The 27,903-nt window shown below is 32.5% G+C and overlaps 1 protein-coding gene across 5 annotated transcripts in view; it reads right to left on the bottom strand.

Annotated features, from left to right (window-relative positions):
• Dhc98D (Dynein heavy chain at 89D) overlaps nt 1-27,903 on the bottom strand; it is a 608,487-nt gene that overhangs the window by 61,951 nt on the left and 518,633 nt on the right. For 4 of the 5 annotated variants that reach the window (XM_081742517.1, XM_081742516.1, XM_081742518.1 and 1 more), the window contains exons 74-78: nt 15,850-16,021; nt 13,448-13,579; nt 10,470-10,490; nt 8,459-8,670; nt 7,413-7,580 (exon numbers count right to left, since the gene is read on the bottom strand). In XM_081742517.1, coding sequence (XP_081598643.1) covers nt 7,413-7,580; nt 8,459-8,670; nt 10,470-10,490; nt 13,448-13,579; nt 15,850-16,021 — 705 coding nt within the window. The remainder of the gene's footprint in view (nt 1-7,412; nt 7,581-8,458; nt 8,671-10,469; nt 10,491-13,447; nt 13,580-15,849; nt 16,022-27,903) is intronic. The other variant, XM_081742520.1, reaches the window with a different exon arrangement.

Here is a 27,903-nt window from a genome sequence, read left to right as displayed (position 1 = left end):
AAATTCAAGATTTTTTGTATCTAGCACCACTCTTGCCATATGGGTCTAAGTCACCTAAAAAGATTCTTTGGTGCGTTGACAAGGTAGAGTGAAAACCTGAAGTCGCTGGCTTCCATTCAAAGAGAGAAAGAAAAAAATATGTTTCCATACACATGAAATTTTGACACTTTTTACTCCTCAAAAGCAAAAACCAACAGATATGCCGAAGCTACAGCTTCTCCAATTATCCTATTTGAAACTTTTTATGGTGTGTTCTGTAGGCTAAAGAGAAGGCTTTCAGGTAGTGGTACATTTGTTCCAACGTAGCGAGCAAGAGGGAAATAATAGAGGGGAAAGGGAAATTTGCCGAAATTTTCACTTAAAATCGGGAATTAATTGTTTTGGCTGGAAACATTGCCATAAAACATACGTAAACTATCTGAAAGTAAACCTTGGTACCCTAAGAATTTATCCTACAAGTATCATTGCGATATCTAACAAAGTAAACATGAAATTTAAAAAAAAATCTCATTCTAACTCAGAAATGCACAATTTTCTTACCATTTACAGAACATGGTTTATTATAAGCCACAACTGTACTTCCCCTAATTATTCTACCGAAACTTTTTATGGTGCGCTGTGTCGGCTAAGGACGAGGCTTTCAGACAGTGGTACGTTTGTTCGAATGTAGCCAACAAGAGGGAAATAATAGAGACAAAAAGGGAATTTTTCCAAAATTTCCTCCTAAAATCGGAAATTAAAATTTTCTGTAGCTGGCAACAGTGCTAGCAGACACACACAAACTATCTTAAAAGAAGCTTTGGTATCCCTATTATATACCCTACAAGTATTGTGACGATATCTAATAAAGTAAGCAGATCATTAAAAAATATTTCAGTCTACGTAAAAAAATCAATTATCTTTCCACTTAGAGAACAAGGTCTACTGTAAACCTCAATTGTACTTCCCCTAACTATCATATTGAAACTTTCTATAGTGCGTTGTGAAGGGCAAAGACAAGACTTTCAGATACTGGTACTTTTGTTCCTATGTAGTCAACAAGAGGGATATAATAGACAAGAAAACGTAATTTTCCCCTAACATCTTGAATTAAAATTTTCCGTAGCTGGCAACACTGCTACCAGACAGACGAAAACTATCTTAAAATAATCACTGGTACATTACTAATATATCCTATAAGTATCATGGCGATATTTAAGAAACAATGCTTTTAATTACCAAAAATATATATCGATAAAACAGAAAAGTAGGGAAAATCAAGTTAGAACCTAAATCCGAATTTTTTGTGCGTCCCCTAATTACTCCACTGTAACGATATGTACCCGAGTTTGTTCAGTAAGAACAAATGTTCGACTGGCGTAAGTTGACTTGCATTGGGACGTATAGGTAGGTTTATAACAAAAATTTCGAATTTTTTGCCCAAATTTAAGGAGATTTTAATTTTCGTAGTTGGCAACACTGCGCGCAAGCCCATCCAATTGATGTCAACAATTAGGTATCCATCCGACGTATCTACCTGACAAGTCTTAAGGAGGTCTCTCTACAACGAATGAAGCTACAGGGGAAAAGTAATAAAGAAAATTCGAAAATTCTTGAATTTTTGACGGGTGAAATTTGAGAAGGAAATTCGACACACAGAAGAAGAAGAAACTAAAATGATAAACTATGGACCAACCATATTTGGCAAAAAAAAATATATACCGATATCTTAATTAGTGACCATACAGGAGCGTATTAAAAAAGTGACACACGCGTATGTGTCACTTTGGCCATGTGGGTCCGAAAGGGTTACGAGTGTACTTTTAATTACATTTTTTTGACTACTAACTTGTGTTGTTGTAGTAATTATAGTCTTGACTAATAATAATATCGTTGTTGTAAACAATCATAATCTCTCCTTTTTACATCTTAGTTCCAATACTGATGCTGAGAAATGCAGGGTGTTTCAAAATGAATATTGGGGAATTAAGTCTTCGTAGTACTTATTACATTTTACGCACAATTATAAACAATACATCAAATAAAAGAACACCTCAAACAGTTTTTGCTTCAAGTGTTTGATGTGAGCTTCATTCGTCACATGGCACACATTGAGTCAATAGGCGAGAAAGGCCCATAAACTTTCCGCCATATGGCACAAAACATTCAATTCATACAGACGGTTGCACTGTAACTACATATTCAGTCTTTGCAAAATTAAAACACACAAAGCTTTCTGGTCTCTAGTCTCCATCTTCGCTACTTGCTCTTTCTAACGGCAGACAGAGGAAACAATACATGGCATGCGTGTGTTCAAAACTGTTTGAGTTATTCTTTCATTTGATAATGCTTATAATTGTAAGTTAATTGTAATAGATACTACAAAGTTTCAAAACCCTAATATTCATTTTGAAACACCCTGCATTACTTCAAATTATGTCATTCTATATTCATGTCTTGTATGTACACTCATGTCCAAAATTATTGTTCCATGTCTATAAATATGTTGTTCTAGGAATATAATTTGATAACGAATCCGCCTGGTATTTCTTATAATGTTAGTGTGTGTATAATCGGCAAAGACATGTATGTGGAAAATTTCATGTCAAAACAGCAGTAAATAAGAACAATAAAACTAAAATGAAACTTTCTTGTCCATTTAGCAACATTTCCTTTTACTCTTTCTCATTTTCGTATTTATAATTCTTTTCCTTTGAAATTTACCATAAATATACATTTTCAGATTATACACACAGCATCAATATTAAAAGTACCCTGCAAAATCATTATCAAATTATATTCTTACAAGAAGACAGTTATAGATATGCGACAATCATTTTGGACATGAGTGTACATATCATCGGGCCTGCCCTAGGCAATTTGTCGCCCGCGCAATGATGTAATTTGCCGCCTTCCTCTTTCTCCAGAAAGAACAAATCTTAAAAGTCACGATTTTAAGTATGCTACTCCAGCATGAACAACGAAAGGGAAGGAAACTACACCCGCACTCAGAAAGGCTTATATACTTACTACAAATACAATATTGTTGTGTCTGTTTTTTTCTTTAAATATTAATCTATTATGTTAGTGAAAGATAAAGCAAATACATTTGAAAGATGGTAATCCATTTTATAGAATTCAATATCAAGTTTCAATCTCAACATATCAGTTTGCAATTATAGTGCAACTAGCTCTTTTACCTTTATTTCTTGATTTTCCTTCTACATCTGTTATTTATTTATTTATTTATTTTTTTTTTTTAAGTTTTTCCACCTTCAATGATAACGATCCTATTTGCGACAAAGACAAGCGAAGCTCTGCTAACTAACCAAAGGGGGCAGGCATTCGAGAATTGAGTTCCTGTATTTGACAACAATCAAGCAGTTTATTCTGGGATTTATTTTACCATTTGCTTTAGCACTGATCATGAGACTTAAACTAATGAGACCTAAACATAATTTATGAATGTAGTATTCAAATAGAAGGTCAGCTTAGTGAATTTAGCTAGCATGATCATGAAGTCTGTCTCCAACAAGAAATGTTTATTTTAAATAAAATACTTATGACAGATATTGCAGCCCCATGGAAATGCACGTGTTGCACATGTGATAGAGCCAGCAATGCATATCATATATCAAGTCGACAAATTATTTATATATGATATTCAGAAAAATATTAGTAGGCAAATTAGTTTTAGTTTTTACCTTTAGACAAGTTATTTGCGTTTTATACTGTTCGTTATATTATTTTCGTACTTATTAAAGGCCTACTTTCACGAAAAAAAAAAAAAATTTTATTTCTACTTTTATTTCTTCGTTGATATTGGTGAAACAATACAGAAACCCGGATTCTTAGTAGGTACACTACTCATATAAATTGTAAAATATTTGTACCGCATCAGTTTCTAGTGTTTAATTTATGTTGCATTTTATGGTAATTACACCTACATAAAAATACTTCAGACTTAAATGACGTAAGATACATTACAAATGACTATTTGAAAAAAAACGAAATTTAGAAAAAAAACGAGAGGCAATGTTTTTTTTCTAAAAAAAACGTACATTTCTGAAAAAAAACGAACGGTTTTTTTTCTATTTACAACACTATTTGTCCCCATCACGATAAGGCTAATGGACGACATACGCTGCAATTTAAAAAAAAATAAAAAATAAAAACTTGAGTTTAGCGTTTCTTATAGCAGTGAGACACTATGAGATATGGACCTACAGCTTAATGTGGAATCTGAACCACACGAGCTCCTCCTGAAAATCAAACAAGGGCATGTACGCTAACTACATAGCCTCTAGAAAATCCGTGATTAAAAAAAATATATGGTTCAAACATAAGTTTGACAAAGCAACAAGCTAATACATATTTAAAATTCAAAATAAAACTTTTTTTTTATAAAATATAGTTTAAATACATATTAATATACTGACATTGACAAAGTTAGACATTGAAACAGAAAAGAAAACTTAAAAATTAAAACAGCGGTCTGAAACGCCTTAAAGAACAAAATACAATTTAAATAACAAGAAAATAACTTTTGAAAAGAGCAATATAATAACACATAATACGAAACATTTAATAACCAAAACCTCAGAGCGTTAGTTATTCTAATTTCACGAATAAAGATGAGAATGTAGTCTCTAAAAACAATAACATCCAAAATTTGACTAAGATTTTCAGGCATTTCTAAACGTTCTTTGAGGTCTGAGTATTCTGGGCATTCTAGAAGAATGTGCCGAATACTCAATGAGGCAATGCAGTTTTCACCATACGAGCGGTTAGTACCACGCACTAAATAAGAATGTGTTAGATGAGAGTGTCCGATACGCAAGTGTGTTCGGATCACTTTATCTCGGCGAGTAATGTGCGACGTCTGCTAACTGCCTAAAAGAGTAAAACTTATTTTCATTTGCCTGGTTTCAATATGGTTCCTAGTGAGAGGGCATACATTGGACAAAATAGCTATGACGATCTGTGCACGGGAGGGAAAACTCCAGAGCAACATCTGCCAATGCAGCGTTCTTGACTATTATGTCGCCGCGCTCGTTTCCCCGAATGTCCCGGTATCCAGCAGACAACGGCGCCCTGTTGCTGTAGCTAATGGCATCTCACTGCACGAGGGCGTGTTTGCTAAAGACATCTACAGCCTTTTAATAACGCTTTTTAAGGTAGTACAAAAAGGTACATGACGTTGCGAAAGCTGAAGCACACGCTCAAGGGCAAGCTTAACTTCTCCTAGTTTGTCAATAAATACTGAATGGAGGGATGCAAACTAAGGTCTGAGCTATCCCCGTTCGTGACGAAAGCACAGCCAACGGAATGATCTCTCTCGGAACCATCCATATACATTACATTAAAATCCGGATATTGTTCTAGTAACGTTCCAACTTCCTGCTGGTGGAACTCATGGGTATTTGTGTGCTATCTGATGAAACTCATTAAGAATTTACAACAAAATTTATAATTAGTGTATGAATATACAAAACCTAAGATACACCTATTATTTTAGCTGTGTGTACTTATGCTACTAGTTTTTTCGTTATACAGTATCAAAGGTGCAGTTTTGCCCCGACACTAAAATAAACGTACATATAATATACACAACTTTATTAAAATTTATCTGTCCACAAAAACTTGATACGAGAATGTAATAATTAAATTTAATAATGCTAATTTTAGGTTGCAAAAACTTGTGAAGTAAATTAATCGCTACTTATAAACAACTATATTATTTTAACATTTGATCTCAGGTAACATGATACTAGTGGAAATGACTAGTAAGCCAATCCGGGGTTAAGAGCTATTTTTTTTTTTTTTTTTTTTTTTACGAAAAACAGTAAGTCAGTTACACTGAGAATGAGCCATTTTAATAAAGAGTTAATAATCACAACAATCTTAATTAATGATTAAATCCATAGTGAATCACAATAGCCATACAAAACTTGAATCCGGACACTATGCAACATACGGAAATCTCTACTTGAAACAAAGGGAATAGAAATTATGGCCCTATTTACATTACACTTATAAAGTAATCCATCTCTATTCCTATTGATACTGGTGTTTTGACACTAAAAATGTAGAGCCCAAAGTTGTCTTATCCTACAGAGCTTCTAGACGACCTCTTCTTAGAGAGATCTCAACTAAGTGTACATAGATGTGCACCGTCAAAGCTAACCACACTTATATTTGTAAGCGTGTCTTATATATTTAAACATTTCCCACTTTCTATTTTGTTATTAATTCATTCATTTACACTTTTCCTTTCTACTTCGGTGCCCTTGACTATAGTATCACTATATCTTTGCTTTTAAAACACGTTATTATTCTACTATCAGTATAGATATTGTTGTTCCTAGTTCGGATTTTCACTGTTCTTCATTCTTTTATTTTTTAACTTGTTAATTCCATATATATAAAAAATAATATAGCTCAAACTCTCATGATAATAGTAATAAATAAGAGATTCTTCCGTCACATATTTGATTAGAAGACTAAGGCCCGTATTTATATATCTCCCCTAATAACTCCCCTACCCACAATTCTAAGAATATACCTAAAATATTGTAAGAATATTTCAATATCCTTGGAATTTTCTAGGTATATTCCTGGGATTTGTGGATAGGGGAGACACTTATGGAAGATTTATAAATACGGGCCTAAGTCTCCTGATGAAGAAAGCTGTACTACTTTTCAAAATATAGGGTTATTCAAAAAGCGCGCCGGTTTTGGATCGTCTGGCAAATTTTTATTTCTCGGTTGCCGACATTCTTTTGTATTGTTGCTCTACCCACAAACATTCCGATTGTCGCCTTAGTCTGAATTTCTAATATTTCTTCAGTCTGTGTCTAGTCATAGAGCCATGAACCATTAGCGCAACATATGCTAATTTTGAAAACATTTTATCAGAACGGAGAAAGTTATGAAGCCACTGTCAGGCGATTTCGTGCGGCTCCAGGGCGAAATGAGGCATCGGATGAATCAACAATTCGCAGACTTATGGAAAAGTTAATTGAAACGGGTTCAACAGTGAACATTAAAAGTTCTGGGCATCGTCATAATGGTCGTTCCGAGCAAAACACTGTGGTAGTTCGTGACAGTGTGGCTGTTAGTCAGGCGGTCATAGCGAATTTCACGAACAGTTATTATATGACAGCGCAGTAGAGGTGGTCATATGCCCGACGTCATTCACCATACCTGAAATCGGAATGTGTGATGAACATGTTTATGAATTTTGTTAGCATGTTTTGAAAAATAAAGTTCATAATTTGATGTAACAAAACCGGCGCGCTTTTTGAATAACCCTTTATTTCGAAGTTCTCAGTATTTGTCTGTTACAAGAAACATAGAGGTAAGTAAAATTAATTACTAGAAATACTGATCAGATAGCCATGTGAAACAATAAATTTGGTCTTGGAACATACCCAATTTGAGTATTGATTAACTCTTCGAATAAAATGGTCCATCCAACCTCCAAGATTTTTACATGTTGCTGGACAAAGCCTTCTCCAACAATCTGGAAGTTGACCATTGAAAAGAGAAGTGGCCACATTGTCCAAAACGGCGTCCATTCCAACTTCTCCAGCAAGAGCCTAGAATTTACCCAAAAATTAGTCACCGTTTTTGCTATTAAATAAACATAAAAAAAAAAAAGGTTTCCCTTTGTCATACAATTTTCGCTCTTATTGAACTGAGTTTCTAATTGCAGTTAGTTCAGTTTACTTGTAAAGTAAAGCAGAAATTAATTGAATTATTGATTATAATATAATGAGTGCGTCAGCAACGAGATTATATGTCCCCGTCACGATAAGGTCAATCGCCAACACATGCTACACGTTAAAGAATCAAAATAATAATGAAACAAACTTAAAAAAAAAAAGTAGCTCAGTTATGACTTCTACAAAATAAGAAATTAAAACAAAATAATAATAATAATAAGAAGAAGAAGAAGAAGGAGGAGGAGAAGAAGAAGGAAAAAAGAAGAAGAAAACGCATAAAATAAAACAAAGTCGAAAAAACGCTAGAAGAACAAGATATAACAAGAAAATAACTAAAAAATATCAATAATATTAACACATAAGAAAAGTCTCAAATGTAAACCTCAGAGCACGTTAACTGTTTCAAGTTCGCGAATAAAAAAGATAATACGGTTATTAGAGACACAAACTGCAAATGGCCGACGCCAAGTTGCACATTAAAATTTCACAATAGAACTTCTAATAGAGTTCCTTTTCAGATTACCTGATATATTGATTATTTTAAAATATATGTATTTAGAGCAATAGAACATAAAGAGAAGAGAGAAAAAATGAGAAAGGAAGAAAGGAAAGTATAACAAATAGAGATAAACTATATCCAAAAGCAAATGCTAGTTTGTCTTTTTTAACTAGAAAGAATTTCGTTTCTCACGTACCGCTTCCGTTTTGGATAAGTTTCTTTACGGTATATCTAGTTTCATGAAGATACTAACCTTTCTCAATAATGACAACGTCCTTCCCATGACAGTAATTAACACATTAAAACGTTCCAGTTCTTGAAGAAGCACGATTATTGTAGGAGTTAACCTAATTTCAAATCTCTTTCTAACTACTGGAACATCGTACAGTCTGGGAAGCTTGCCCAAGATATCCTTCGCTACGTTATCAATGAATTCATCTCGGCTAATTCCTCCTCCCGTTTCACCTGTTTAGAGAGAAAAAGATATATACATCATAATTTTCCAGAGGAGGACATTGCATCCCTGCTTAAAGCAATACAAATAGAAGTTGTTGACACACTTGATTCTCACAATCGCCTTAAGAATAACATAAAAGGAAAATTAAAAAGAGAATGTGTGTGTGTTTTTTTTTTTTCTGTAAGTGAGTGTGACAACGAAACTTATGAATTTGATGAACTTTAAGAGTTTTCGCTTCTAATTGAAATGAGCGGTGTTCGAATCCCGCGACTTATTCTTATTAGGTTTCTTCAATTCCCTGAGGCGACTGCTAAAACGACTTTTTTTTGAATAAGTAGCCTCCAGTCGATTTCTTACCGAAGTTTTTATTTTCATTGTCAATACTTCCTGTGAATAATGGCTTTAATATTTGTAAGTGGAACTTTAAAAATAAATAAGGAACGGAGAATATGAAACTTAGAAGCAGTCTGACCTACATCAAATCACTATAGGAAATATTACAGACAGGTATAGAAGAAAATATTTCGGAGAGTATATGGGAAAACAAATAGGTACAAAATATTGTACAGGGTGTTTCAAAATGAATATTGGGGTTTTAAGTCTTTGTAGGATATATATTAACACAAGGAATGTCCTATTCAATAAACGAGTTTGTACAATATATAATTTAGTTTTTTTTTTTTTTTTTTTTTTTTTTTAAGTCCGCACAAGGAATTAGAATTGTTGCTTCCATTACTTTTAGTTAGAGTAGAGCTTAGCTGCACACTGTTGTCTTGCCACATATTTATCACTTGATGACATTCTTCATATATTTTGAAATGTACAAGTATTTTATTTTCTTTATACATTTGAATTTGAAATTTACAAAGTCATGTATAATATTAATTTACATGTATAATATTAAAAGTAAGATATAATGTCCAGAATGAAATCAGGGAAAGCAGGGCATTGGCATGTAACATATATGTTGGGTAGTGAGAAAATTGTTACGGAATCGAACCAATTCTTTTGTTACGAAACTTCTGGATTTCTGCGAACTATATCGTCTAATTAAACATATCTAATTCTTAGAAGTTAAACTAAATCTCATATTTTGTATGTCATTAAATTTGTAGTTTCTATCAATTTTATTAAATGAAAAGAAGCTTTTTATATAGCACCCTGTTGTTATTGCCATGTAGGCTAAAGGACACTCTGACAAATATAAATGGATCATGACAAAACAATCGATGGAATTGAAGAGTAAGCAAAGTAGAATAATTCTGAGAAAACTCATTGATACGATGTTGTCCATACAAGTTATCATGTTATCACGTGCTCTGCCATCAAAACAAGTATCTTTTAACCATATCATAAATGTTTCTACTGTTCCACTATACTGACCCTATTTTGCTAAAGATATTACGCGAATACAAGATATACAAATGAAAGAAAATAGAAATTAAGTTAGACTGCCGTCATGCTTTCAGATTTATTATGAGTAGGCACCGTACTTCAAAGCAACTGTTGTGCTCCGTGTTTATTTCCCAGAAACAATCATTAAAAATTTCCAACATACTTTAAATATTTCTTTTAATAAGTCACAAACGTAAGAATTGTTACGAAATTTTCTACATTTGATTATTTAGAATGTTTAAATATAATTCTTAACATTAAATTTTTAAAAAGTAACAAATGTATTTAAGGTATTAATTTCAATTGAAAAAAGCTAAATCAACACTCATAACACTCAATAAAATTATGACCAAACTTATTCGATCATTATATAGAGCATTCAAAACGAAATTGGTAGAGATGTAATACTTACATACTTTCCTTAAAGGTCCGACTGAAAATAGATAATTGTGAAATTGTTTACACGAAATACACAGTCAGAATACACAAACACTGCTAATTTGAAATCAATTAAATTGCATTAGCAACAATATCAAATATTTTAGAACAGTAATGAGTATGGCTTTCCCTTTAACACCACAAAGATCTGGTTGACGCATTTATTCAAAGAACTTTGGACAAAATCAGTTCTTTAAAAATACGTTTCGAAACACATTCATGCTAAATTGTGTTACACCAATATTTTTGCACCTTTACCTTCTATAGGTATAGATTTTATGAAAAGTTTAATGAGAACGTCAGCAGCAAGGCTATTTGATCCCGTGACAATATGGTCAATGGCCGACACATGCTGCACATTAAAAACTCAAAACAAAACTTCTAAAAAAGTGTAGTTCATGTAAGTTTTATAAATTAAAAAAGTGAAGCAAAAAAACTATAAAAATTAAAACAAAGGTCGCTAAAGTATGAAAAAATAAATAGAAAATATATATAACAGGAAAACAGATAATAAAAATAGAAATAATAACTAAACATGAAAGAAAACTCCAAAAAGAATTGAATGAATTATTACGTTTAATGGGGGCATCAGTAGCGAAGCTTTGTCTCTGTCATGATGAGGTCACATACTGTACATTAAAAATTTAAAATAATTTTCTTAAAAGTTGTAATTTAAATTCAAATAAAAATGTAATTCAAATTCAAATAAAAGTACTACAAAATCAAACACTAAAACAGAAGAAAACTATAAAAATTAAACCACAGGACGAAAAAACTAGAAGACAAAATACGAAATATATATATATATATATATATATATATATATATATATATATATATATATATATATATATATATATATATATATATATATATATATATATGTATATATATAACAAGAAAATAACTAAAAAAATAGCAATAATATAATAAAACCTAACACAAATAGCTGATAACAAAAAAACTCAGTTTTGAAAGACTTAATTCTGTGGAAGATCGTAAAAAAATTGATTTTCCTTCACGATCAAAACCTAAAAAACATAAAATATATTCGTATATGAATATGATTGAGTAAAAATGTAAAGAATAAACATTTTTGTAGGCTGAAATGTAAAAGGAACTTTGGATTCGGAAGCCACTACTGAGACTTCTACCCCAAGCACATCTGAATGTGTGAACATTTCTGAACTCAAAAAAGTAGTCTTTGTTGTAAGTCAATTTCATTACACTATTTACAATGGATAAATTTTGTAAACGTATTTTTTTACATTTTAGAAGTTGTTAAAACTGAGTAAGAAATTTATTTAAATTATGCAATGGTCGGCACAGCGAAGATAGTTGTTAGAACTCAAAGATTGATTAATAGGTTATGATCATTAATTGTTACAACAATACGGTTCCCACATGCTACTTCATTTCAATCCTTAGTCTATATTCGTTCTAGAAGTATTTAATTTTATTTCAATGCTTTATGTATCACTCCCTTGTTGCACTTCAGTTTTCTCTGTTATGTTATATGCAAGAAAAAGAAAGGAATAACTTAAAAATTACGATTATATAATTCAAATGAACAAGATAATTAGACTTTAATTTTTGTATCTTTAGTGCATTAGAAGTGAAGGCCATGATGTATCAGCCAGACAAATGTTCTCCTATAACACTTACTTTTTACTTGATTTGAGTTCACAGGATCATTACAAAAAATTGACGGGCTTAACCATTCCAAGATATAGACAGAAAATCATCACATAGCAGTTCCCCTACTCACCGTTACGAACAGAATCCTCCGCACAGTGCACACTTTAGAAATGAAATAGGTATTATAGGCATGACTGACATAAGGAAATTAAATGTCGACTAAAAGCAGGGAATTTGTGTTATTATTCGGTTCAAAACCTTTTGTCGTCGCGAATTGTCGACGGATTTGAAGCTTAAAATATATAAAACGATAATCATGCCAGTTGGGCTGTATGGTTGCTTACTCTGAGGGAAGAACGCAGATTGAAACTGTTTGAGAACAAAATCCTAAGACGAATATTCAGACCCAAGAGAAAAGGGAATGGTGAATAGCGGAAACTTCATAACGAGAAACTACATAATTCATATCATTTATCAAACATTGTTAGCGTCATCAAATCTAGTAGGCTTTGGTGGGCAGATCATGTAGCCAGAATGAAAGAAAGTAGGAACGCTTTCAAAGTTTTAATTGGAAATCCATTCGGAAAACGACTATTAGAAAGACCTAGGCGCAGATAGGACAATATTAAGATGGATCTCGTAGAACAGGAATACAAAGTAGAAACTAGATCTAGTTGGCCAAGGATAGAAATCAGTGGAGAGCTTTTGTGAACGCGGTATTAAACCTCCGGGTTTCATAGGCCATAGAATTAGTTAGTATTATAGGCATGATAGACACAGATTTAAATTTCTATATTGAAGGATAGAGATTCTCCGCACAGGCGCTCTAAATAAGCACTACTGGATTCCTGAACATAGCAAAGAGTTATTTAAACAAATGCCAATAAGAAACAAGAATAAAAAGAATGCTCGTTCAAAACATTCCAATAACTTCGATTATCCCTGCAGTTAATTAACAAAAGCTATCACCTTACATAAAATCACATAGACTCCATGCGTGAGAATCCCTCTCTCTCTCCTTTATACTGTCAAAGAATAGTTCAAATGATACTGTCTGTACCCTTATATGTAACACTATAACACCCGCTTTCACCTTTGCCGCTGCTGTCAACTTTGGAATCAATTAGAAATACCAAAAACTCGCTCTATGCCTCGAGCTTCCGTACCCAGTGAACTCAGGGATTTGATCTCCAATCAGTCTGTTCAGCGCCCAGTTTTTATTCATTTTCTAACTTATCCCATGCACCTTATTGATTGTGTAAATTAATTTAGTTCTAAGAATTCATTTCTTGTTGCTTTAAAATGTTCACTTACCTGTTTGTGGTTGTAACTCTACAAGGTGACCCCACATTTCTTTAACAGAATTGGTATAATAACCAATCTCAGCGTTTGGATGAAGACCAAATACTTCTGGACTATTGACAAGAGGAAGATCTTCTATGCTTTCTGTAACAAAATAGCAAAAGTTACCTTTAATAGTTATAAAATGCATGTTTAAAAGCAAATTATAAAGTTAAATTATTACATTAAATACTAGATATAGAACAGGACAACACTAACTCAATGTGCGATGAGCCTTTTGATCGCCAACACTTTAGACTGATTGATTGATCATGATGTTTAATAGAGACAAGCTATTTACCCCGTCATGAAAATCCTAACAGCTGATACAGTTGTTGCTCGAAAAAGGACTTGCAAAATAGAAAAAAGGACATAAAAAATAAGACTTCTAAGAAAAATTATAAATCGAATGAAACCTCAATGAAATAGCATAATAAAGAAAAACTATAAAAAAACTGAAAAATCTAAAAGAACAACAAAATACAAAACACGTGATAACATTGATTGATTGATTGAGGAATTTAATGAGGACGTCAGAGCCGAGGCTATTTATCTCCGTCACGGAATGACCAATGTCCGACAAATAGTTCTCATAAAAAGGTGTTCAAACTTAAATCAATGATCAAAAACAAGACTTCCAAAAAAAAAGTGTAAGTCGAATACAAGCTCCATGAAATAATAGAATAATATTTTTTTAAAAAAAATTCTCTAGACAATTAAAGAAGGGGTCGTAGAAAAACTAAAAGAAAAATAAATAAAACATTTTAAAAAGTTAATACGACAAGTAGCTAAAACAATAGCTATGATAAAACAAAGCAGACGAAAGTAAAAGTATAAGCCTCAAAGAAAGTTTACGATTTCAATCTCACGAATAAAACGACAATACAGTTACTAAAAACAAAATTATCCTTCAAAACCTGACTAATGCTATTACGTAGTCTTAAACTTCCTCCGAGGGCTAAGTATTTCGGGCATTCTACAAAAATTTTGCGTGTAACTGCATCTTTATGTTATTAAATAGTGGTATGAAACAACCACTAAAATGGTATAAAAGAGAAGTATTTCATGTTATTTCCTCACCAGTTTTTATTTCAACAGAAATCATAGAAAGAAATATATTTCATCAATATTGTCAAGTTTGAAGATTAGTTAAAATTTACTCCAAAGCTATGCGCATTAATTTTCCTCATATATTACCTTTATTACATCAGTTGTACTTAATATTAAAATCTTACTTCATATAAACTATTATGATAATTAAACGTTTAGGTACATAAATCCGTTAAAAATATACAGGGTGTCTCAACAATCCCCTGACGTAGGGTAACTCTGTTATTATCAGAGTTACAATAAAATGTCCGTCTCCAAATATAATGTTTTCAATCTAAAACGAAGGATTTTTTTTAAAAAATCGGACGAGCCGTTTAGGCTGTACACTCTTTATGCGCCAATGTTAAATAAAATGCAACGCTGCCATTTACCTGGGGCTGGGGGGGGGGGGAAGACGGGAGAGGAGGGCACAAATTTTGTAAGAGTATGAATAGGGGCATGTTTGAAATTGGGGTTGGCCATCGACACGTTAGCATAACAGACAGTAAATTCATTCACTTATGTTGTGGGTCCAGGTAAATGGTAACATTACTTTTTCATTTAATATTGTGCACATAAAGAGTGTACAACCCAAACGGCTCGTCCAATTAAAAAAAAATCACTTTAGATTGAAAACGTCATATTTGGAGATGGTTTCTCCTCTTACATTTTGTTGTAACTCTGATAATAACAGAGTCACCCTATGTCAGTGGACTTTTGAGACACCCTGTATATACTATTTATAAAACATTTATAGAATAAACATAAAATATCTTCTTATATTATATTGAGAAATTAACGATAATACATTTTTTCAACAGCATTTTATTTTAAATTTGACACTTCCAAAATGAAATGAAATCTTTCAGTTTAACGTCACACGACTATGTCTTTTAGGTTAAGGGAGACGGATGATTAAGGCAAGTAAATGATGATGGAAGAATTAGTGGAATGAGAATGTGGGAGGAAAGTGGAGTACTCCGAGAAAACCCACGGACACGATGTTGTCCACAAAAACTTACTGGCCGGTGATCGACGCAGGGACACCACGCACCAGAAGAAAGCACTCTACCACTGAGCCACCGTGCCCGTCGACACTTCTGACTAATCTCTATACTATAATTATACGGTGATATTCCAGTGAATACTATTATAAGATCGCTTTCAAAGCTAAATTTGAAAACATCACAACCAGTGTATCTATGTAACTCCATATTTGAGTGGCTGACATGTATTATAATGCTGTATCTTGTCTCTTAACACTAATAAATGTGTAATACACTTACCAATATATTCTTCTCTCATTCCATCTAGAGGAATTACATAATCTACTTTATCATCATGGTAGAAATGAAACGGTTGAAATGCGTCAAACAAGAAGTCGCCCATGTATTCACTCATGTAAGTATTAACAATTCGGCGATCGAAATCATCAATCACACGTCCACCATACATCACCTGATAAGTAAACGAAGTTATTAGTAGTAGTCCCAGCCAAAGCTGTGAACAGGCTACAGATATAGCAACTGGAAATACCTATTTTCCAGGTTTTCAGAGGATAATGCACATTTTTATACTTTTATTTCTTAAAAGTATCTTTGACAGTTCTAATCCAATGAGAAAAGGTCTGTCTTCAATAATTGAATGCACGTGTATTTTGAATATGTTTGTTAACTAAAACATTAATAAGACATTAACAAAACGTTAATCAAAACATTTACAAGGATCACTTTGTAACATTGTTCAAAATATCAATATCTCAAACCACCTATAGATATTTTTGTATGTACGAATATTTCAAACAAATATTCGTTCAAGGAACATTATTATGAAATACTAAAAACATGGAAAATTTCTTATACGCATATACAGATGGTGATCAGAAAAATGGAAACACCTGTAGTTAGCAACACGTCAGATGTATGGGTTGGCAGTGGTGTCGTGGCGCCCGCAGCGCCAGACCGCTGGTGGTGGTGTGTTAGGTCGATCTCCATACGACGTCAGGCGCAGTGGAACAGCAGTGTCAAGTGGCTGCAGCAGACGGAGGTAGTGTAAAATGGGAAACCTCTCAGATTTTCAAAGAGGGCAAATTGTTGGTGCGCGGATAAGTGGAGTGAGTGTGACGGGAGTGGCTACTGTGTTAGGTGTGTCGCGTGCGACAGTGTCGAAGGTGGTGACGGCCTACACAACACACGGGAAAACCACATCGGGGAAGCGGAACAGTGGGCGGAAGAAAATCATGAGTGACAGGTCACGCCGGGTATTAAAGCGCATTGTCACGCAGAACCGTCGTGCCACTGCGGAGCAAGTGACGGAGGAACTCAATCAGCACCTCCCCCGCCCTGTTTCGACAATCACAGTCCGCCGCGAATTACATGACATGAACTTACGGGGTCGTGTTGCACGGACCAAACCGCTCATCAGGGACCAAAACGCTTTCGCACGCCGCAAATGGAGCCGCGACCATGCAACTTGGACCGTTGAAGACTGAAAACGTGTGATATGTTTGGATGAGTCATCCTTCACCCTATTCCCAACCACGGGCCGTGTTTATGTGTGGAGAACGCCCAAAGAAGCTTATGATCTGCAGTGTCTCCGCCCAACTGTGAAACATGGCGGCGACTCGTTGATGCTGTGGGCCGCCATATCATGGTTTTCATTGGGTCCTGTGGTCACACTTAGCTTAAAGGCTGTAATGAAGGCGAAAGGTGGCCCGACACCATATTAATCTGGTAAGTTGCAATTTCGTTCAGGTGTTTCTACTTTTCTGATCACCATCTGTACTTTCAATATAGGAAATCGTGTGTGTAAATAAAGATCAGACAATTTATATTTAACACAAATCTGTTTAATATAACTGAAGTAAACTTTTATATACTTACAATTTGGCAGAAATCGTACTAATAATATCGCACATTAACTAAAGTGTAACTACACTGCATAAATAAATTGATACGAATAGTCATTATGCACGGAAAGTAGTGCTTTTCTATATGTATTGTAACTTCTTAAGAATCTAGCTGCACTCTGAGTTTTCAGTGTTTGCGCGCCTACTAGCGTGCTGCATTGAGTCTCGAACCCATGGCATTTTTCGTTGAAAGCTATATTCTCAACATCTTCAAATGCTATACTTGCTACACTTGCGTCATCTGCAAGAGAGCTTCCATTGACTATTAGAATTTCGTCGCCTCTATTCAGTACAAGCCCAGATGACTTACAGTCGATGTGGAAGTAAGGGGCTACATTTTCTTAATTTCGACATATATGGCAGGCAAAGTAGTTCTCACCACATTCCAGTCACCTTTACTCCCAGATTTTCCCAGGTACTTATGTTACAGAGGGAGCAAACCCCACAGCAGCTTTGGATATTTGAGCGGCTTGGGTGAACACATTTTGTAACTTTCGAGTAAAATTGAAAAGAAGGTTGACAATTCCCACACAATTCAATGCAATGACACATACCAAACAAGCTTCCTCTGCCATCTGCAGGTACATATCCTAAATTAAACTACCTACATATTCTTCTGTGGTTCGATCACAACCCAATCCACCTAATAACTCAATTTCCCGGAAGTGGCGTTTACCATTAAGTTCGTCCGAGCCACTCATTTATATTGTTCATAATACACGAATGCAGATTTACACAAGAGTTGGTGATGGATCCTCTATACTAAACTTATATTAGTTGATGAAATATCATATCCCTATTCAGAAATACTTAATATGAGTTACACATAAATTCTACAAAAAATATAATTTCCAAGTAAAGGTTAGTGGTGACTCCTCTAAACTCAATCGATACGGTATCAGGACATTTGCGGTACGATGAGAAAACTTGTCTTTCTGGGACATTTGTGGTACTGTTCAAAACCACAGTAGGATAGTTAGACAGTGGAACATTTGCGGTACAAACTGTAGAACGTGTGTACATTTTGAAGATAAATGACGAGACAAACTTTCTGCTAGCAGATGACACCACAGGAGAAGGAGGAATGTTAATATTTTGCACTACAAAGGGAAAACAGTGTGCAACTGAGCACATTACGTTTTTTATGGACGGAACATTCTAGTCTTGTAGTCAGCAGTTAGCCCAATTATATACAATACACGTAAATATCGAAAGTAACTTGGAGAAAGCAAACATTGTTCTTTTGATCTTCGGTAGTAGGGGATACATGTAGGTTCTGCAGACCCTTTCCCCCTTCCACCCCCTAACTGTCAAAAAAAATTATGAAGCCACCACTGACTATTGTACTTTAACACAGAAGGATAACCCAAAGTGAGATTGAATATGCTTTTATGACATTTAAAATCAAACAAAAATGAGCTAAATACTTTGGATATTTTATATTTAATAAATCATGAAAAAGTGTGTAATTTGTGGAGAATTAAAACAATATCAAGAATTTGCTCGAAATGGAAATACAAGACGAGATGAGTGTAAAGTATGTCGGAATAAAATGAGCAAACAAAATGATGAAACAGAAAAAATGGGTACGTTTGCTTACAATGCTGTAAATCCTGAACAATTATCTGAAAAAGAATTTATAGACTTACAAAACGAACTGAATTATATCAAACTAATGTTTTTAGAATTTTACATCGACTATAAGAATGGAAAAGTTCAACTTGATGAAAGAGCAAAATATCATCTTAATAAAATACACGAGCTGTGGAATAATGCATTACCCTATAAGAATTTAGACTACTATTTCAGTTTTAAGAACCATCATATCTTTATCAATCATATTAATAATAAGAAGTGGATTGATTATATAAAAGCATTTTTGAAATGGAGGGTAAGGATGATGCCTTATTCAAATTGGAAGTAAAGATAAATAAACTACTGTTTTATGACATTTAAAATCATAAAAACTTACATCTAAAATATTACAATGAAATCCTACACAAAATATATTTATTGCATCTTAATCTCCAGTTTATAAGCTTTCATTTGACACTTGAATCGTGAAAATCCGTTAATAATTAGTTTTAAAAAATTAAATGAGAAGGAATATAACAAATGTAGCATTTACTGGAATAGGTGATCTGTCACTGATTCATTTGAACGATTCCAGTACCAGCACAGGACTGTCCAATCCGATTCTCTTTCCTTCTCTTCATGCCAACATACATATATACATATACATAGAGTCTTATAGCAGCAGCAACATGTTCTTTCTTTTTTAGCAGCTGTTTGGAGTTCAGCCAAATGTATCTCACGCTTTTCTCCCTGCTCAGTTTGAGAAAGACTTATCTCCGGCACGTTTCTTGGCGGAGTGTCTTTCTTTCGTTTCTTGATTCACAATCGTTGCTCATGAAAATTTCTGATCGGATAACTTCAACTATGCAAATTAAAAACTTTCCGTGTTACTTAGCTAGCATGAGCGAGAAACTGTTTAAATAAACCGCCAACAAAACTAATGTTTTTACCATGCAGTGTCTCCAACTCAACATTTTTTTCGGAACCTTCCAGGATTTTAATTTTTCAAGATATCGCTTTAAAACATATAGGGATGAATTCACCCCATTACTAATAAATATGATAATTGTTAAAAGTGAGTTGGCAACACTGGCAGCCTTACCCCCAAGTAACGTTAAAATTCAATAGCTCGGCCCCTAATTAACCGATTTCAAAAATTCAAACGGCAAATGAATACCAATAACATAGCCAATTTTATAAAATGCATAAATGGTTGCATAACTTACAGGATATCCCCCTTTTTCAATATCTCTACAAAATTTCATCAAATCGAAAAAATAAAAATACTACCATAATCTACATAAAATTCTAAGACTTTTTTAAAGAATAACATTTTCCCGAAAACTCAAAAATAAACCCGTAAAAAATTCCCGAAATTTCCCGAAATTTCGAAGTTTGTTATAACTTCGTCAAATATTAACCGATTTTCAAAATTCAAACGGCAATCAATAGAGAAATAAATTTAATATCTATCGAATGTCTTATAAATTGCATAACTCTAAGGATATAATTATAAAAAACTCAAATAAATCCCTTATTTATACATGTATCTTTAGAATTTAAATGACATTATGTTCTGTATATCCAAAGGTCTTAGTTTTTTATAGTTTTGATACTATAAAAACACTTATACACTTAAAACATACTAAAAATTACAAGTTCGGATATTGATAATGAAACCATAAAAACACTTATATACTTAAAACATACTTAAAATTACAAGTTTAATTTTTGTTATTTTTTGGATTCATTTCTAAAGTAAAACTGATGTATTTTATAACCATTATCTAAATCTTTCAAACCTTCATACTTAACAAACAGCTTATATTTTTTCATGTCTTTCAACACCTGCTCTGTTTCGTCATTATATCTTTGTGGTAATAACGTCTTATATTTCTCATCTAAATGTACTAAAACTCGTTGACCATAACGTGTTTGAATCAATTTCCATAATGTTATCTCGTACGCTTTACCTTTTTCTAACTCATCTATGCGAAGGAATCTCAATGCTTTAACGTCATTTTTTATTCAAATAATTAGCCATAGTTTCTTATTTATTATAAGGAAAATGTTCGTTTATGAAAAAAAATTTATAAAATCGCTTTACATTTGAAATTTACATACAGAATTCAACAGTTGGATAATTATCTTTTAAACCAGTATATTTGATTTTTATTCCATCTTTAACGATCTCATCAATCATTTTATCTGTTAAGTGTTTTGTAAATTTACGTGGAAGAAAGACCTTAAACTCCTCACACTCAAATAAAATGCTCTTTCCAAACTTAGTTTTAATCTTTTTCATTTTCACAATCTTATATTCTGTATTTAATTCTAATTCTCTTAATCCAATAACTTGTTTTTGCTCGAGACTTCCAAGCTTATTTAAAAGTTCAATATGACTTGCCATCGTATTTATTATATAGAAAATCAATGAACACTCTTCAATTTTTATCTTCACCAAAAATATTTAATCATTTTTTATCAATTTCGTTTATGGAAAAACTTTCATAAAACAATACAAACATACATTTAACTATCTAAAACTCTTCTACTACTTTCTCATTCTTGGGATCATATGTAAAGTTCTTTTGTCCAATTAAAATCGCATAGCATATAGTATTAGCAGCCACAGCTTCTGCAAAGCCTACTACAATCTTTGTTTGTTCTCTCATTTACCGATACATTCTTCCTTTTACTACAATTAATCACATACATTGGTCTGTTATCTATAAATTCTTTAGGATCATAGTACATTTCGGTATTGCCACATGTTATTCTCTTAAACGCAGTATAATCTTCGTACATCTTAAAACAATCCTTGTTAGCAATATCTAAGTTTCTTGATTCTTTTGGAAATACCTCATTCCTCCCATTCTTAAGATAGATATTCTTTACCTTACAATGATCAAACTTACTTGCATCTGCTGTTTGTTTGCCACTTCTATCAGTTTGGAACATTACAACTACGAAATCAGGCATATCAAATTGTCTAGAATTAAATTGAGTAGTAACATCAAACTCCAAGAAAGAACCTACAACAGTCTTCTGAACACATTGATAAGTATGGAATGAAAACATGATTTTAGGTTCTTTAAGAATATTCAACTTTAACTTGTTTTCATAATTAGATTCGTATTCAACAATAGGCATTCTTATCTCCATACTTTTTATTGTTATTTTTCCATCATGAGGAGCTGCTGCACCTGCTCCTGATCCAGTCCATTTGTACAAGACATCGTTATTGTTGTTAGCTTTTGTAAATGTTATTCTCAATCCACCTTTCCACATAACCTCTTTATAATCACTTAAAAAGCCTGGAATTAATCTTATGGGTACAAAACACTAAAGTCCTTTCTTAGACCAAGTTTATCATCTGTTTCAAATCCTGCTTGTTTTAGATATTCAACTTCTGGTTTGGAAATCTTTAATGTTCCAATAGCTGTAGATGTTATTCCTGGTAGTTCAATCTTATCTATAACAACTCCATGCTTTCTAACCTCAATTTGAGAAAAGAAGAATGGTAAGAAGTTATCTACAAGTTTTATAGTATCATTTGCACCAAATGTTCCTCCAACTGATGCACCAACAACTTCAAAAGTCATGTGACAATCTGCTTTGTGTGGATGTATAAAGCCATCCCCCACACCGAAATCGAACTCAATATCTTTGTTAGCTTCATTCAAATTATTAAATGTTCTTGTGTTAGCTTTAAAGCTCTGTAACTCGTAACTCTCAACACTATCCATTTATTATAAAGAAAATCTTGAAACAACGCTTTTATGGGATATACCCATAAAATAATCATACATAATAACAATTAAAAAACTTATAATCCCCATCCTAACTTAACCTTAGCATTCATAGCACTACCAACCCCAAAAGCAGCTAATCGTTCACCAATTGACGCATCACTACTAAATGCTCTTTTCCATGCTTTAGTTTCTAGTTCCTTATCTGCAATATGTCTTGACTCTGTATCTTTATTGTCTCTGTAGTATATATCGTGTTCTTTACAAGCCTCGTCTAATGGGTTAATATCTTCATCACCTCTCTCTAACCTTTCTTGAAGCTTCGTAAAAGGCCCGCAAAATCTGAAGCCTGGTATATGTAACTCTGGTATTCCCTTCATGTTTAAAATCTTATTCATTAGTCCTTTTCCAAGCTTCTCATCATTCCAGAATCGTGGTGGTAATGTATTTAAGATCTTAATCAAATAACCTATACCTTTTGGATCATTAGGAATAAATTGTGAAAGCTTATTATTAATCATACTCACTATACCTACTTTCTCATTATAAAAGTTATTATTACCAGCCTTTTCTTCTCCATCTACAACTATTAACCGATCAATTAACTTTCTCACATCATCCATCCATATATATTCTTTAGGTATCTCTGTATATTGTTTAATTCCTTCACCAGTCCTTTTAGGAGTTGGAGGTAAATTTGGCTTAATATAATTATCCCAAATAGGCTTGATAATATTAATGTACTTAGAACCTCTATTCGATGCTACTTTTTTATCTCGATTATATTTTTGGAAGGCAGCATCTGATTCTATTATTATTTCCTTGTACTGTTCAAAATGGTCATCGTCATAATCTTCAATGGTTTTATTAGTATTCATCGTTAACAATTCCCATAGACCTTCTGTTCCTTTATAAGTTTTACCATTAATTATCAAATCATCACCATTCACTTTAACTTCAGAATTTCCTATCTTATTTATTATTTTTCCATCTTCTTCTACAGTTCTTATTCCAAATACACTATCATTTCTTTTACTATAATATTTCGTTGCAATCTTACCAAATGATTGTGCTGTTGTTAAAGGCTCTACTCCTTCCACTTTGTCTTTAATTTGTTTTCTCATTTGTTTTATTTCTCCTGTTATAGGCGTATCACTACTACTTGGGGAACTATCATAAGTTATCTTTTTAGGTGTTTCTAGTAGACTAGGATCTATTGAAGCCGTCTTATGTACAACTGGAACAAGCTCAGTTATTAGATTTTTATTTTGTTCTGCTACTTCTTTGATTTCACTTCCTAAATTTTGAATAGCATCAATTACAGGCTGTTCTTGTGTCTTAAATTTATCGTATATACCTGCTCTGTCTTTCTTCCAAGATTTGAAGTCCTTTATCAAGAACTCCTTTAACTTGATATTCTTATTAATATCTTTCTCATCCATTTATTATATAGAAAACGAACAAACGTCAATAAACGTCAAAGAACATCAATAAACGTGAAAAAAGTCAAACGTTTAAGAAGTGTTTTATCTTGTTCCTATACTTACCATTGTTTACCTTCCTTGTCATATCAATTACTATAAAACCATAATCATCTTGCCAACATTTTGAACATATCTCTTTAAATTTATCATAAGACATATCTCCTCCAACAAATTCATTATACACATGTTTAAGATTAGTATCATATTGTCTGAATATGCATAGGAAGTTAACGTTATCTCTTATAAGCTGTTTAGGTACTTTTGAATGTGTTTGTGCAAGATAGAAACAGTCTAAATGTCTATGTCTACCTCTTGTAAAGTAATTTCTAACAGTATCTTGATTCTCCAAAATGTAATCATCAAACACAACTATAGAGTATTTTTCACATTCATCAATAGGTACAATACAGTCATTATTGCTTAAGAACGTTGCTATTTGCTTCTTAAACTTTAGTTCTGCTTTTTCAAATCGATCTTTTAATTGCTCATACTTTGGCTGATTCATGCTTTTAGAATATATATAGAAGTAATTATTGTTTAACCAACCTGGCTGTAATAAAAAAATAAATAACAAAAAAGTTTTACCACACCCAGATGAACCCACGATAAGGCATCGAATATCATCAGGTATAAGTCCTCCATTTCTTTTCTTAACTGTTGTCTCTTTTATCATCTCTTTTACATCCCAATTAATAGTTTTCTTACTCATTTATTATAGAGAAAATCGACTCTTTTATGATCTTATATCTTTAAGTTGTTCTCTGATCTTAAGCAACGTATCTTTTATATATTCGTTATCCATTTCACCATTTAATGTTATTATCATCTCTAACTGTTCTTTAAATGAGTTAATACAAGTGACAATGGTTTTATATTCATCTTTTTTGTGCTTATGTTTAACTTAGAAGACAAACCTGTTATTATAGCACTTCCAGTTGCAAGAGACGTTGTTAATATTGAGTAAATTGTTACAGGTATAAAAATATTAATAAACCCAGTTGTTGCAGAAAGTATAATCGATAACGTAATCAAAGTGTAGTATGCATATCTAACAATTCGTAGTTTTCTTTTTTTCTTCTTTAAACTGTATTCTAACTTTTGAATGACATCTTCTATTAACTTGATTACTTTCTCTCTTGGAATATCTCTAGGTAAATCAAACTCATTCATTTATTATATAATAAACGGCTAAGGTATTTAAGTTAACGAGTAATACTTCTGTTTTAAAGAAGAAACTCCGTTATGAATTAGACAACAGTAGCAACTACTTAAGTATAGGACTAGTTGGGTTTTACAGTACATATCTAACTCCAAACATAACAACAGAAGAAAGCAGTTTCTCATATGGTGATAGACAAGTTTTTATACCAGAAGGACAAATTAATTTAAAATCACTTAATGAGTATTTAAAATCTCAATCCATCAACATAACATTATCAGAAGATCATTTAAGAAATAGAGTTAAAATAGAAACTGATAGTAATGATGTTACAATTGGAGGTATAGGTACTGTCCTCGGGTTTAATGTTCTTAAAGTTTTAGAAGAAAACAAAACACATATTGGAAGTAAGTTGCCAAAGTTTCACCCATTCGATACAATTAATGTTCACTGTAATATAGCAGATGGTATGTTTGTTAAAGATACTGAGTACACACATAAAGAAACAGGGATTATAGCATCATTTAAAACAGATGCTGAGTTTAAACATAGTATTATTTATGAGCCTACTTATCCATTATTTTTCCCTATATCTAAAGATAAGGTTGACAATTTTGAGATAAGGATAACAGATGAGAATGATTCCTTAATTGATTTTGGTGAAGCTACAACAACTGTACTTTTACAAACTAAGATTTTCTCTTAAATAAATAGGAAGATGTGTTCTATTAAAGGTTGTATGTTTAGTGTTCCTTATAACGAATTAAAGGATTTAAATATTGATCATGTATTAACAAAGAAACAACTTAGTGATAAATCTAAGAAAATTAAAGAAGGTAAAGGAATGGATTTAAGTTTAACTACTGCACAAATGAAAAAGATTAAGAAAGAGCATATGGGTGGTTTTATCTTTACAATTCCAGCCATTTTAGCAGCTTTAGAAGCAGTTGGCTCATTAGCAAGTGGTGCAGCAGCGATTACTAAAACTGTACTTGATGCTAAGAAGAATAAACAAGAACTAGAAGAACAAAAAAGACACAACATGGCTATGGAAGAAAACCAAGGGACAGGTAAACCAAAAAAGTCAAAAAAATAAAACCATTGACCAATTTCGATATAGAGAGGTTGGTTAAAGAATTAAAGATAAAACGATTTAGAGGTGTATTTATGAGTGATGAACTTCCACAAAAACCCTATATAAATGAGTGTGGTGTAGTTAACCTCGATAAATCAGAAAACATTGGTACTCATTGGATATGCTATTGGAAAGATAACAAGATAAAGTACGTGTTCGATTCTTATGGTGGTGTTCCTCCGAAACAACTAGTACAATATCTTGGTACCAAAAACTTGTTTTACAATGACGAACGAATACAAGACTTTAATTCAGTTATATGTGGTAATCTTTGTGTTAAGGTTTTAAATCTTCTAAATCAAGGGTATTCTTTTAGTGATGTTATGTATATGATTAAAAATGATTAAATATTATTAAGTTTAAGTACTTTTATGGTTTATATTCATAAAAGTTTTGTTTTAAGATAAATATGGAAGCTATACACAATAGATTTTTAGATTATTTTGAGAAGCATGAAGATGAACTAGATGAACTAGTTAAATATAAATTTAATTGGTATTTTCGGGATGTTAGTAAGATAGACTTAAAAGATAAAAACAACGCATATACAGTTGTTCAGTTATGGAAAATGTTAATACCTAAATTTTTGTACACGGAAGAAGAGTTGGTAAAGTTATATCCAATAATTACCTTAAAGGATATGTTGTCAAATTATGGCCATAGACCATTAAAATGTTTGTAATTGTGGTAGTAAGTCATTAACAAAATGTAGGAGTACACACATTTGTGATGATTGTTTTGTAGCGAATGGTTGTGTTTTTAGTACTAATGAAGGAATGAGAGCTGCTTGTGTGAGAAAACCATGGTATGATACTATAAAAAGATTTAAGTTACAGTTATCTCGTTTGCAAGCTTTACAGGATAGAATTATTCCTGAAGATGTGTTCAAGGTGTTAAATGATGAATTTAGAGACATAGCAAAAGATTTAATATCAACAAAATATGTTCTAGAAGTACTAAAGAAAAACAAATACACAAAATATTATGATGATGTTTATTTAATACACTATCACTTTACCGATCAAAAACCATTAAACTTACGACATATGGAAGAAACACTTATAAACGACTTCGAAAACTTATACGAAACCTTTAAAGAACTGTATCCGAAAAGAGTATTGTTTATTAACTTAAAATGTGTTTTGTACCATTTTTTGAAAAAGCACGATGTTCATGTTGATATTGATTTTAAACACTCATCTAAACAAATAGAGATGTTAAAGAAATGTTTTGAAAAATTAGGATGGGCATTTTCTGTATAATAAATGAGTATGGATATATTTGGTAATGTTAAAGATAGAAAAGATAATGTTGATATTAGTGAAGA

This window comes from Thermobia domestica, chromosome 16, assembly GCF_964235325.1.
Source record: "Thermobia domestica chromosome 16, izTheDome1.hap1.1, whole genome shotgun sequence".
Classification (NCBI taxonomy): Eukaryota; Metazoa; Arthropoda; class Insecta; order Zygentoma; family Lepismatidae; genus Thermobia; species Thermobia domestica.
This window is presented reverse-complemented; position numbering and strand designations above follow the sequence as displayed.